Here is a 14,082-nt window from a genome sequence, read left to right as displayed (position 1 = left end):
ATTATGTACACACCGTTTATGTCCATAACATTTGGTTGTTTATGGGAATAAACATTTCGTAGATTTACTACACTCTAAGTCATGTAAATATTTTGAGAGATAAATAAAAGGGATCAAGTTCGTGTTCAAAAATTGAAATATTATATTTGTCTTTGAATGTTCAAAAATACAATATCAAAACATAAAAGCCATAATCAAGCGTCTCTGAGTGTATTTCCAATAAATTTTTATATGAATTCAATCAAGCTGTAAACAACATGCAAAGATGGAAAAAGATGGGCTTGGCGCTTATAAACATATACACAGTATAGAAGATTTAAGGTGTCAAAACTAATCAACACTCATAACAATAAAACTATCAAATATATGATAGACCATTTTTGTACCAAGCCCCAAAAGACAACAACCATCAACAATCACAAAACCGATTGTGTGGTAGTTTCAAACCAAAAATAAAATTACGACACGATTACCGATTGCTAAATCGGATTAACAAACAAAAAAAATAAATATTTTTATTGAGTGTCAAAATATTTTTATTTATTTATTTGACTTTTTCTCGATCTATCAACGGGAGGGAGGGTGGAAGAGGATAGATTTGGAGCTATAAAAATATTTATGGAATCGTGAATATGTACTCTTCAACTTTTTGATACTTGAATTAGATAAGTAAATACTTATGAGCGTTAAGTCCATTGGCTTAATATGCCTTGTTTCGTTTTGACTGTTGTCTTATGAGCTTATAAGCTTTTTATACATTTGGGAGGAATGTCGCAAAGGAAAGATAAATACATTATTGTAAAAGAAAAATAATCTTGTGAAAATGTATAAACTAAAAATGTATGAAGGCATGAAGCCATAGACTTGTCTGAATCTGAATCTAGTAATTTGCGTGTTTCTCCAGGTTCTCGTAAAAATAAAAAATATTAAAGTTTCGTCTCGATCTAGGTGTCGTTTAGCTTATGTCTTGTTCCCTAGTCTACTTGGAGAATAGTCTAATTTAAAATAAATTAAATTTGATATACTTATTTAGCTAAAAACTTCTTTACAAAAATTGGAAGTTTTGACAATTGTTTGATGTTTTCCGAAATTCCTTTCAGGTTACAATTACATCTAGAACGTATTTCTTTTTCAAAAAGAATTTTGTCACACGGTAATTGAAATTAGCAAATTCAAATATTAAATACAAATAATCCTATAATCTTGTTCAGCTTAAAGTTCGTAATATTATTTTTGAACAATATTATAACAAAATAGTTTGCATGAAGAATTTAAAAATCTGATACGAGTTAATAATACAGAGTCCGTACTCCGGTGGTCTTCCCTAGCGGGACACACTGTTTCCAGCTTTTGTCCAATGTCAACTATTCCTCTTAAACTGTTCTTCTCCACTTGCTTTTCGATCTGCTAAGTCGTCTGCCTTCTTGAGAGAGTGGATTCCTGCCCTGCAATGTAGTCATTAACATTTCGAAACCTTGGTCCAAACCACTGTCACTCGTACATTCGTTCGTTTCTGGCCGGATATCCTATACAATTCTTCATTGGGTATACGATTCGGCTATAAAAGCCGTTCGATATTTCGTAGACACCTTTTTGCGAAATTCTAATGTTTTAAAATTTCTAAGTAATCGTTGTTGTTATTTTCCAGGGCTGCATTAGTTTAACATTACTAATTTGAAGTTTAAGCAAAGTCGTAGCTTTGTCTTTAAGCTGAGAGAGTTGTTCCTCCAAACATTGGAAAACATCCGGAATGTAGGCTTATTTTTCTCAATACGGCTAGCAATATATTGTTCGGTTTAACTTTCAGTAGAGACAATACTTTCGAGACACTTTAAATTCTTTACTTTCAGCTGTGCTATATCTGCTGCCCTTCACATCACCCTTGTTGTCATAGTCAGCTTAATCTAGACGTTTTTTGTATTTTGTAAAAGTAAATCTGATTTCTTCAATTCCTGTCAGCCCGCAGCATTAATAACACACACATGTTGACAGTATGCAGTAATGTTTGACTCCACTTTGTACTATAAAACGTGACTTTTTCACATCATAAGTTTCCTTTATAATAGACTTATTTTCAGTAAATAGATATAATGAGATAACCCCCCTGCTTATAAAAAGCCTTCTCAAAATCAATAAAACAGACTAGTGAAGGGGTTATCGTTATTTGACAAGTTATTCGATAATGATTCTCAGGGTATTGATCTGAGGAGGAACCAGTGCGAAATCCTGCTTCTTCAGTGTGAAGTGTTACAAATCCTTGATGTATTAAAAAATCTATGTTGCCTCAATTCCTTCGAACACAAGTTAAATTACGCCCTTGTCATGTAAAAAAATGTTAGAATTATAATTAGTATAGCACCCGTGGCGTGATGGTAAACGTGGAGGATTGTCAGTTTTTTTTCAACGGGTACTGGCTCTTGCGAGCAGTTGACGAATCCTTCAATAGTAACTCTTGTCATGAGTGCGTTCTCAAATTATCCTTTCAGATACGCAATGAAATTATCCTATATTTTTATCTCTGAGATGAATCGCACACAGAAATGATTAAGAGTTGTAAGTCCCTAGGCTTTAGTTCTTAACGGACTCCTTGAACAAAGAAATGCTTACATGCAATAACTAAACCTGCTTTATTAACCAGCTAAAAATGTTAATCATTCCTTGGCTATGAAAATACCATTTCTCTAAAACCCAATAAAACCTAGATGGATATAAAAAATGTCTTGTTTTTTTTAACGAAAAACTAAGCCAATTAACAAAATTTCAACATCTTCCTAACGAGCTTTTTTATAACCCTAATTTCCGAAATCAATTTCAGACCCCTAAGACCCAAAGATACCTTTTACGTAAAATAAAAAAAAATAGCCACTTTCAAAACCAAAGAAGATGACGATGACCACGACGACGCGACGCGACGTTCTGTCTAAAATAATCATCCATAAAAACTGGCCACCAAAAGTCTACCCTTTACTTTGTCTCAATTGTTTTTTTTTTTTGGTAAACTTTTTGTTGTATCGATCAAGTCAAAATATTGAAAAATGGTGCCGAAAGGTCTCCTCTAATATTCGAATACTGCCGTGTATGCGAGATGGCATGTTGAAAGCATTCAACAATGTCTCAGTTATCGCTCCGTTATCCTGTAAAATCTTCACAGACATTCTGTATACCTACACACAACATCTTCTTCCCACGAGATTGGGACTTTCGATGACCAAACCTTCCTACCTACCCATCTACCAACCTTACCTAACCTACCTACCTACCTGATCGCCAATATCCCCCAGAACATCGCTTTATTAAGTGCAAAAGCCTCCACATCGCATTCACAATATATGCTCGCAATATCAATCGAAAGCCAATTCTTTGGTTCTTCTGCCACTGCCGCTGGCGCTGACTACCATCGTTTCGCTTCTCTTCACTTCGCATCAGGGGTTTGTTGTTGGTTCACAATTCTTTTTGAGATAAGACCAGGCCCATAGAATGCAGAACAGAATGCTTCTCGCAATCATGGTGGCCAAGTCTCGCAAGGAAGAATCGGCCTGCATGTCCTTTTTTGTTTGCCATAAACGTTACGATGAATCAACTATACAATATTCTTCTTGAGTCGTAGTCATCTCTAAGACAAGCGGATCGCAGATGTAAAAAAAAAAAGGAAGACGAAGAAGAAGAATATCGTGACCCAAAGCGGTCCGCTGATTATAATAACTTAATTCACAGACATGGCCAAAGACATATCCCAGAATTGTTTCATGCCGCCCGTACCCGATAGCGTGTCCCTTGCGCATCCTACTCTTTGGGTATTCTGCAAAACCACACACATCTACTCTCCTTCTTCATATAACGGTGTGGTGGTGGTGACGGTGGGTCAGAGGAACGGCTCCAATGTATCTACCTGTGCAATTCGAGCCGAAATCAATCGATTAAGGGTCTGAGCCTGAGCCCGAGCCTGAGCTTGAGCCTTAGCAGCGTTTTGTTAACTCCATTCGACATGGTCATAGAGAAAGGAAAACAAAATTAAATGGTTGTTCGCCGCCACCGCCTCCTGCTTCATCTTGGTTCTTCCCGTCACGTCGCTCTCCACCGCTCATTGGTCGCATTCGTCGTCCTATCGTCCTCATGCAGAATTTCTTCTTTCAAAAGATGGATGGACAGACGGACGCACAGAGGCTGATCATCTGAGCGACGACGACGATCCCATTATTCTGCTGCTGTTGCGCTGGCTATTGGCTGTTTGCTGGAAGAACTCAAGAGATGGCCCATTGTGTTATGGATACAGGATGCACAACAAGAGCTTATACCTTTGCAAAGGGCCCGACCGCACACGTCGGTCGGGCGACGGACGGACGGTCGTTCGGTTCGTGGTCACATTTTATCGTTTGCGATACAATTTGATGAGTCGGCCAGCTTTTATACCTCTTCGTTTCTTTGCTGGTTCGTCGTTCGTGCGTTTGCCTTGGGGGCAGAATATTTGACCAATTTTTTTTTTCAATTTTGAATTCCTTTTTTATTTGGCAATGTTCTGGTGGTGGTCCATTTTGGCGATGGGTTCGTTTCGTTTCGAAACATCCTCGCATACTAATTAGAATAATTTATGGAACAAAATTGCTTAACAAGGTGGAACTTTTGGCTCGTAAATTGAGATGGCTTCCTTCCTTCGATGTGATGCTGATGATGGCCCATAGGTCCTGCTGATACTGGACCAAAAAAAAAAGCAAAACGCTAACAAAATAAGAACCTTGTTCCCAGAGATGAGATGCGAGGAGATCGAGGACACCGACAACGAAAACGACGACATTAAAGGTGGCGGTGCCTCTTTTCGTGTGTGTCGTAAATACTGTCCTAAGTCCTTCCATTAGAGTGCCAATGAAATTATTTGGACTTTTCGACAACTTCATTTGGCAGGTCAGATTGTTTTATTTAACATCCGATATCATGATATTATGCCTGATGGTGTAGTTCCTTCTGTCCGTCGTCATAGCCGTCATCGGCTTCGTCGTTGTAGTTATTTATGGTTGTCATCAAATTGATTTTGTGTTTTTTGAGTTTTTTTTTCATACATTTAAGTGGCCTCTCTTTGGGTGGCTTAACGATGTGATTAAAGATTGGTCATGTAAGAAGATTTGGCGAGAAGGAGGATTGGAGGATAGTAATAAATTTTATATATTATTAGATTAAAGATTACGTTATACGGTGGTGGTGATATTTTTAACAACTAAATCGAAAATTTGTTGATTTATGGTAGATATGGAGAAGTTCTTCTTTTTTCGTCAATTAATTAAATTGGGGTGTTGAAATTTAAAAGAAAGGTCTCAGAATTTTGATTTTTTGAATAATTACGTTTCAGAAATTAGGTTTTTACGAACATCATTTATAAGAATTCACAACATGATGGATATTCAGAAAAATTCTAAAATTTAATGTTAAAGAAGGGCTGTTGGTAGCAAATTGGAAACCAATTTATGTTTTTCACTTTTTGTTCATATTTTGACATGTGTTTCTAAGCTATGGAATAATTCAGAATACTTTACTATTCTATAGTTCTGTGGGTTGGCATAGCACAGGAATAAAGTATGTCAGAAACCAAAGAAGCCTAATCTCGTCATTTCACCAGTGATCCATTTTAGTCTTCCATAAAATTATTTTCAAGCCCATTCATAATATTAAGGATTTGCACAGAACACTGGAAAAATGGAATTATGAGTCCCAGACAAAAGTGCAGCAACTACAGAGGTATCGCGTTGTAGAGTACTGCCTATAGGACACTATCCTCTAGGCTACAAAATCAGATAGTCCCATACGCTAAAACTATCATAGGACACTATCAGTATGGCTTCATCCCAAGCAGATCAATAACGGAACAGGTTCCTACCTTTAAGCTTGCCATATGTTTATAGAGTTTAAGGCCGCCTCCGTTATCGTATAGAACTTTACAAAGCCATGAGAGAATTTGGCATCTCAAATAAATTAACACAACTATATAGGTTGACCCTGACCAATATAACAGACCAATCAACATCTACAATGGACTCCGGCAATGGCATAGTTTGACCTGCCTTCACTTCTACCTAGTGTTCGGGAAAGCATTCTGCGACTCTGGCACATCAATAAGAGGGACCATAGTCAACAGGTCCAGCCAGATACTGGACAACATGGATATCTCAGCAGAACTGATCAAGCTGATCATCCAGATCGAGCAGGTGCCACTAAATCTGGGGCTTCACATTAGAGAAGGAAAAACAAAGTACTTGGTTGCGTCGACTGCGAGAAGAGCACAACAACTCAAAGCCAACAGAGCATAATTCAGTCTGTCAAAGCTTTTTAAATCTAGAAACCTTACCATAACTTCTAAGCTACTGCTATACAACACAATGATTCTTCTGGAACTGGAATTCGATCTGAGACCTGGGTTCTTAGCAAAAGGCACTCCGACCTCTTAGTCGCGTTCAATAGGAAGGTCTTGCAGGTCTATTGGATGGCGTCGGCTGGCGATCGGGATAAATGGAGAGTATTATTGTGTGAAGCCAGGGCTGGGTCCCTGTCATCGTGAGGATGGTGATGAGGAAACTGATATTTGGCCCGAAAAATATAAGAATTATTTTCGAAAACCTTCTCCATCACGAAAATGATTTTTCGCAAGTTTTCTGACCGTATTATTTATCGAAGATTTTTTGTTTGGTCATCTTCATGGTTTTTTTTTCTTTTGTGCCTCAGTGTTTCTGCCATTTGGTTATTTTTATTTTTCATTTTGAATGGAGAACCTTTCCTCTTTAAATGCTCATTGTTTTTTCTCAAAAAATACTCACATTTTAAATATAAAAATAACCCTTTTATTGGAAAGTTCTGTCATTCAGCAAACCCAACCGCCACTATTTTATGACAATCTTCATCCAAACAGCGATGTCTTATAAGTACTTAATTCATAATTGCCAATCAATTATAAAAGTTAATCTTTTCAAAAATGTCAAAGACTTTATTTTCATTAACCAACCTTTTGTTGATACTCAATAACAAAAAACAATATAAATCGTACACAAGTTCACTCGTTCACAAAGGGTCTCAATATCACTTACATTTATGCCCATACGGGTATGTAAAAATAAGAAACATCATTTCAATCTCCGGTGACAAGACATCCATCTTCGCGCCCACCATTCCAATTGGACATAATCTAGGTGTGTTTTACATCCAAGTCAGAATTGGATATGTGATTTTTTTTGTAATAAAAACAAAAAGAGAAAATTCCAAAAACAACTCAGTCAAAGTGAAACACATACTCGAGGATAATCTCCTTCGCATAATATCAGACGCTAAAAACAATAAAAAAGAAAGATAACACCAAAAACCTGCATTAATCAATCTGAAGCTACAAAAATACAAACAAACAAAAAGGAGCGATATCCAACTGCGACCATTTACCTTCCATTACCATAAAATAGTCAGAAAGTAAGTAAGTAAGTTGTTGTTGTTGTTGTTTTTATTGTTGGTAAAAGGAAAAAATATAATATTGCAACAGGAATTCCGTTTGCTCTTAAACAAACAAAAAAACAACAAAACAAAACAACAAAACAAACAAACAAAACAAAAAGATAGAAATGCATTAAAAGTGATAAACATCTTAAAACAAGGACATTTGTGTTGTGTGTGTATTTAGTTTAATGAACTTCCTTTTCCGCTGCAACTATATCCATTAAAGCACAAAGCTGCGTCATGGTGGCTGATCTGATGTAGAATGGATGATGCCGATACTGATGCTGGATGTAGCCTGGCTTGGCTTTGTAACTCTCTCTCTATAGATGTTGAATGGATATCCTCTCGGTACGGTAGTAGACATCAAGGAGCATGTCTGGCACTTGATCAAATTCACTAATCCTCATGTTTTTTGTTTTGTCTTCCCTCGTAAAATCATCATCATCATCATCCACTTCACATTTTGAATTTAATGAGTTTTGAAATTGCCAATAAAAATTTCAGTGAAATAATAAAAAAAAATATACTGCCATAAAATATAACGTTCGATTAAAATGATATCGTCTTAGTCTTTTTCCCAAGCGATTCGAATTCGATGTCTGATTTGTGAGTTTGTGGAATGCTGAAGCTATAGCACCAAAATCACCCCAGAATCCGAAATTTCAGTAAGGTCTCTGTTTCGTTTTTTTCTGAGTTCTGACCTTAGTCATCCATTAAGTCATTTGTTTGGTTTTTAATTGAGTCAAATTAAACATCACTTAATGTTAATTTTACATTAATTTTCGTTGTTGTTCTTGTTTTGTATATTGACTGACGATTGTTTTGTTGTTGTTGGTTGCTTCTATGAAAGACAATGGATCCTTAAGTAAACAAAAGATCAGACCAAACCAAACACCGCCGGTCACCGGATGCTGAGAGAGATCGAGAGAGACAAGGAGGTGGTTATAGCGACTTCAAACCACCGACACTCCGCACACATCACAAACAAACCTACCTTTTTGGACCTCTGAAACCTCAAGTTGAACCTCATCAAGAATGCTGCGGTCATTAATTTCGAGCAGTTTACGATATGAGTCCATTAGCTGGCCCCGGTTTAAAGGGGGTAATTTGTCAGTTTGGGATTGTCCAGGTGAGGCATTGGATTTTAGGTTTTAAGACAAGTCTGATATGGGAGAGTTACTATACGACAAGTAGGTATATCCAAGGATTAAGAAGGAGATGATTGGTTTTGTTTTTGTAATTTGTGTTTTCTTCTTAAAGAAAGATAAAATTGGTTTAGGGGCGTAGTCCTAAAGATAGACAAAAAAAATTGGTATCTTTATGTATTTTTTTTGTTTGTAAAATGGTACTGTGATGTATCATCAGAGGTAAGCCGCCATTATGACATGTCATGCATGGTGGTGGTCAATAGGTGGTCTTTTAAGGAAGGAAACATCTTGTCTGGGGATAATTGAGTTGAAAACCAAAACATTTTTTTTTTTTTTAATCAGACAAACAAAATATTTTGTGTGACATCATTGATGGAAGAGTCTAATGTTTAACTCTGTTTCATGATATTTTCTTAAAAATGACATACTATCAACCTGGCCTTAGGGGCGGCGAAAGACAGACAGATAGACAGACGGACGGAATCGTGAGATCCACTTATTTCGACTTCTCTACCATAGGACATTTTTACGAATGCAAGGCTTGCAATATAGCTTATATATTGTCCCAAGAAGAAAAGTCTTATGGTGTTAAATCAATAATGGCACCAAACAATGGCAAATTCAGGATAGAGAGGTATTTCAACAATAATTCATGCACACAATAATTTTGCATACGGGGCAACATTGTTCTTAAGTAAAAAGCGGTCTCGTTATTTTTTAGAAAAACTGGGATCATTTTGTTGCGTTCCAAGGACCAAATCTTCAAAAGTAAGACGTTCGTTCAAATGTGCTTTAGTTTAGCTAACATTTTTCTAATGTTTCACATGTATCGTTCGATTCTTAGTTATGGTGTAAGTCTTACTTGTTAAATGTCAAAAGTGACAGCTAACTATTTAGCTTTTCAAAATAAAACCTTTTTATTGAAAAAAAAACCTTTTACCTTTTTTTAACTTCCACAACAATATTACATCAAAATCTTAACAATTTTTTTCACTTTCATATTTCTCTTGCAGGTTGCAAAATCAATGGTCAAACTGTTGCTGAAGGTCAAGAAGTTGTAGCGTCTATTGATGATCGTTGTTTAGTATGCAAATGTTCCGGCAGAAAGTTAACATGTGCCAAAAAAACTTGTCCGGTCTTACAATGTCCCATTTGGAAACAAGTTCAACATCCTGACGAATGTTGTCCCCGATGCACAGAAAAGCGAGAATTCATGCAAGTTCAAGGTATGATTTGAAAATAAACCATTTCAAATCCTTTGTACGACGTTTTATTTTTCTTCTTTTTTTTCTCCTGTAGGAAAATGTATCTTCAATGTCAAGGTCTACAACGACAATAAGCATTTCATTCCAGATCGATGTTCAAATTGCACCTGTTCGGATGGAACATCGATTTGTCGTCGTGAAACCTGCCCCATATTGGAATGTTCCCCGGAATATCAGGAAATGGATTCGGATGGTTGTTGTCCTCGCTGTATGATTTCTGAACTTCGGTCCGAGTGCAATTACAACGGAACAACCTATCAGAATGATGAGACCTGGAATATGGGACCTTGTCGGTCGTGTCGATGTAATGCTGGTACAATACGCTGCGCTGAGATGAAATGCCCACCGATCAAGTGTAAGGCTAATGAACCTGTTGTCATACCACCGGGACAGTGTTGTCCGAAATGTGTCGAGACGGCCGGAACGTGCACCGTTTTTGGGGATCCTCATTTCAAGACATTCGACGGGAAGTTCTTTAGCTTTCAGGGATCGTGTAAGTATCAGTTGGCGGCTGATTGTAGAGATCATACGTTTACTATACGTCTTACCAACGATGGGCGTCAGACTAAGCGTTCTTCGTGGACAAAGACCATCACACTTAAAATGCGAGGCGTTCGTGTGACATTGGGACAGAAACTCCGGGTCAAGGTTAATGGCAGTCGGGTGATTTTGCCCTATTCACGAGGTCCGATCGTGAGTATTGAGCGTCTTACCGAGGGAATTCTTCTCAAGACCGAGCTGGGACTGCAACTGGAATGGGATGGCAACAATTTCCTGCAAGTACAAGTACCATCGAGCTACAAGAGTAAACTCTGCGGCCTCTGTGGAAATTTCAACGGCATTGGTCGCGACGATCTCACTTCCCGTGATGGCAACAATCATTCCGACTCGGAAGTCTGGCGTTTTGCGAACTCCTGGAAAGTTGGTGGCCCTAAAGCGTGCAGCCGCAAAAAGGAGAACATTGCAGTGCCACCGATTTGTAAGCAGCGACGCAGTAGCAACAGTTGCAAACCACTAATGGAATCCGAAGTATTTGGAGACTGTGATAGTAGACTTAATCCCCGGAACTACTTTGAGTCCTGCAAGATGGACTCGTGTGAGTGCAAGACAGGCATGTGCCAGTGTGACAGCTTTGCCGCCTATGCTCACGAATGCAAGCGACTAGGAGTTAAGATACCCGATTGGAGATCGGCAACAAACTGTCCCTTGGGAGTGCATCGCAAGGCCCTGCATCAAACGCTGCCATTTAACAATAATAAGATGATAGATGGCAATCAGCTATATAGGGGCGGTGGAGGAGGAAGAGGAGATGGCAACTTGCCTAGCATTTCAAACCATCTCTCAAGGCAGTCAAAAAAGCGATTGCACATGCAAATGCAATCGCAGGAGCATGAGTTCTTCACGAAGCATATACCAAAAGCATTGCGTATACCGAAATCACCAGATCGAACGCCCCCGCCACTGCACTAGGGTAAGCAGTACGGCAGGCTGGATTAAATTTTAATTGCGGTTTTTTATTACCGTTTTACTAACTTAACTATAATTGTAATTGTAATTTTTTTATTATGATTTTTTAATTTATTTAAGATTCTTTTTTATTATTTTATTTAATTTTTTTTTTATTTTAATTTAAGTGATTTTAACTTATCATGTAAGTTTAAGTGAGTAACAAAAGTGAGTGAAATATATTAAAAAAAAATAAAAAAGAACGTACAATATTCCTAACAGAAAAGTAAAGATATACAAAACTAAAAGTCCTGGATGCAATCTTAAGGGTCTAAAGTAGTTTAGAGTGTAAAATGATTCCTAATAACTTACACTCCTTAAACCTCACTCTTCCCCCTTCCCCCTTCCAAGAATTTGATAAACGATCTCAAAATCATCGTACAAAATTTGAAATACAATAGAACCATTTTATCATGAATTGTACTCCTTCATTTTAATTATTAGTTATTTAAGTACAAACAAAAATTCCCACATCACATTTTTTCTCTTATATTTCATCACACTAACTTAACACACTCCAAAATCTTAAATTTGTATATTTTTTTCCTAGATATCTAGGCAGCTGTTTTTCAAGCTTTCCTTAAGTATATAAGTCAGTTATTTTGTAAAATTTCATGTCTTTTATATTTTGTATAAACAGAAATCATGAATGGTATCCCACTTCTGAGTGTTGGGCGCCACTCAAATAATTCCATTAATTTACATAGACAAAAATATAAAAGAACCAAATCAGCTTACAGAGGCTAACACAACAATAATAAATATTTTCTGTAATGGACTCTCATGTTGCTTAATTTTATTAATTTTCTTATGACATTTGCATTGAAATATTAAGACTTCGAAAAACGATAGTCAAGCTAAGACTTTAAACAGAAATATTTTTTTTTAAATCATGTTTTGTTGTAAAGAAACACTACAAGTCTACTTTTTCATAAATGTATACGAGACTATCCTCTTAATTGCCATCAATAATAGAGTAAAGTACTGTAGCAAAACAGCTTTATGTTGCTGACATTTTCAAGTTTATGTCAGTTAAGACCCACAATCTAGTGACTGCTTGTTTGCAGAGTTCATCTAAAGATATTTTTACTGACACCAAACACAAAAACAAATTATCCATGCCCCTTTAATGACAGTTCTCTTAGAAAAGAACTAAGAGCCCCGCATCGGGCGCCACGTAAAAAGAAATTAATTTGACAGCTTTAAAAATTGCAGTGACCATATAAAAACAACCAGTGATCCCTTAATCTCCAGGACTTTTTCTAACAAAAAGCTATAACCAATTATTTTTTGTAAAGCTTTTTCATGAAAATAAAAACAAAAACAGGCAGTTTAAGAAAACAAACAAACAAAAAAAACATGAGTTATCCTTTTATTAAAGGACTCTCTCACCACAGACAAATAAAGTTCCAAGCGTAATTTTAAATCTCATCTCATAATATTTTATTTTTATTTTTTTATTTTGTTTTTAATTTTATTTTAAGAAAATAAGTTTTAAAAAATAAGAACAAAAGAACATTATATCTATAAATATATTTTTATTATTTATATTTAATGCAAATTTCGCATAAAAATCCATTTTTATTAACATACAATTTTATTTTATGCATAGTTTTGTATTGGTAAATAAAAATTATCATTTATACCGACGACACAGACAAAGCAACCACATAAAATAATCACAAGTGTTTTAAACAAAATAAAAATTAAAGCCATTGTTTTATTATTATTTTATTTTTATATCATATTAAATTTAAGATGTACATTTTTTACTATTTCTTAAGGCATGATTATTATTTAAGTTAACTAATAGTTAATTATTAGTTCTCGCTATGTACCTTAATTATTTTTTAATTGAATTTCTTAAATAAAAAATATATTAAACAAAAATAAAATAAAATAAATTAAACACATAAGAAGAAAAAGTGAAATAAAATAAATTAAAATGCTATTTTTTGTTTAGCTATTTGTGTACTTTTTGTGTTTTTTAAATAATCGCATAAATGTTGTGATCAGATATTCTTTTGTTATGTCTTTGAATGGTTTGAAGGGGAGTGAGGAATTATCAAATGTAAACATCTCTTCAAAAACAAAATAGAGATTTATTTTGGGATTAAATATTTACTTACACATATTTTGCTAAGCTTCAAACATTTTTTGTAAATTTAAATTTTAATTTTTCATTTGAAATGTATTGATTGATACAAAATTGAGAAAAAAGAATAATTAATAAAAAATATTCCCCTTTACTGCCATACATCGCACTACCATATATAAACGAGTTACTTAACGTTCCACAAAACACAAACTTTTACAGTGTTTTGAAAATAATACAGTAAATATTAAAATTAGACACTTACAAATTACTTAAAATAACTTTAAGCACGTCATTGTACATTCATCACATTCGCCATTTTTTAAATTAAAAAATAAAAAGAATCAAAAAATCAGATGAAACATTAAAACAAAACTTACAAAGATCCATGTATTTAAACTTAATTTAGTTCAAAACTCCTTAATAAATAAATGAAATTTAAGTTTAAGCTTATTTATTATATACACTTAAATAAATTACTAATAAAGTAATTTCGATTAGATAAATAAAAAATAACCCCACACAGATATCTACTATATAGTTCCCTTCTTTCCTAGCTCATAAGAATATTAAAACAAAATAAAAACATCAACTAATAATTTAA

At 35.3% G+C, this 14,082-nt stretch overlaps 1 protein-coding gene across 3 annotated transcripts in view; it reads left to right on the top strand.

Moving 5' to 3' along the window:
• Nucleotides 1–13,759, top strand: part of LOC129948924 (BMP-binding endothelial regulator protein) — a 168,152-nt gene extending 154,393 nt beyond the window's left edge. For all 3 annotated transcript variants that reach the window (XM_056060075.1, XM_056060074.1, XM_056060073.1), the window contains exons 7-8: nucleotides 9,626–9,838; nucleotides 9,912–13,759. In XM_056060075.1, the coding sequence (XP_055916050.1) occupies nucleotides 9,626–9,838; nucleotides 9,912–11,347 (1,649 nt within the window). In that variant the 3' untranslated portion in view covers nucleotides 11,348–13,759. The remainder of the gene's footprint in view (nucleotides 1–9,625; nucleotides 9,839–9,911) is intronic.
• The last annotated feature ends 323 nt before the right edge of the window (nucleotides 13,760–14,082 follow it).

The sequence above is a fragment of the Eupeodes corollae genome, chromosome 3 (assembly GCF_945859685.1).
Source record: "Eupeodes corollae chromosome 3, idEupCoro1.1, whole genome shotgun sequence".
NCBI classification, from domain to species: Eukaryota; Metazoa; Arthropoda; class Insecta; order Diptera; family Syrphidae; genus Eupeodes; species Eupeodes corollae.
Note: the sequence above shows the minus strand (reverse complement) of the source record. Positions and strands in the feature narration are given on the sequence as shown.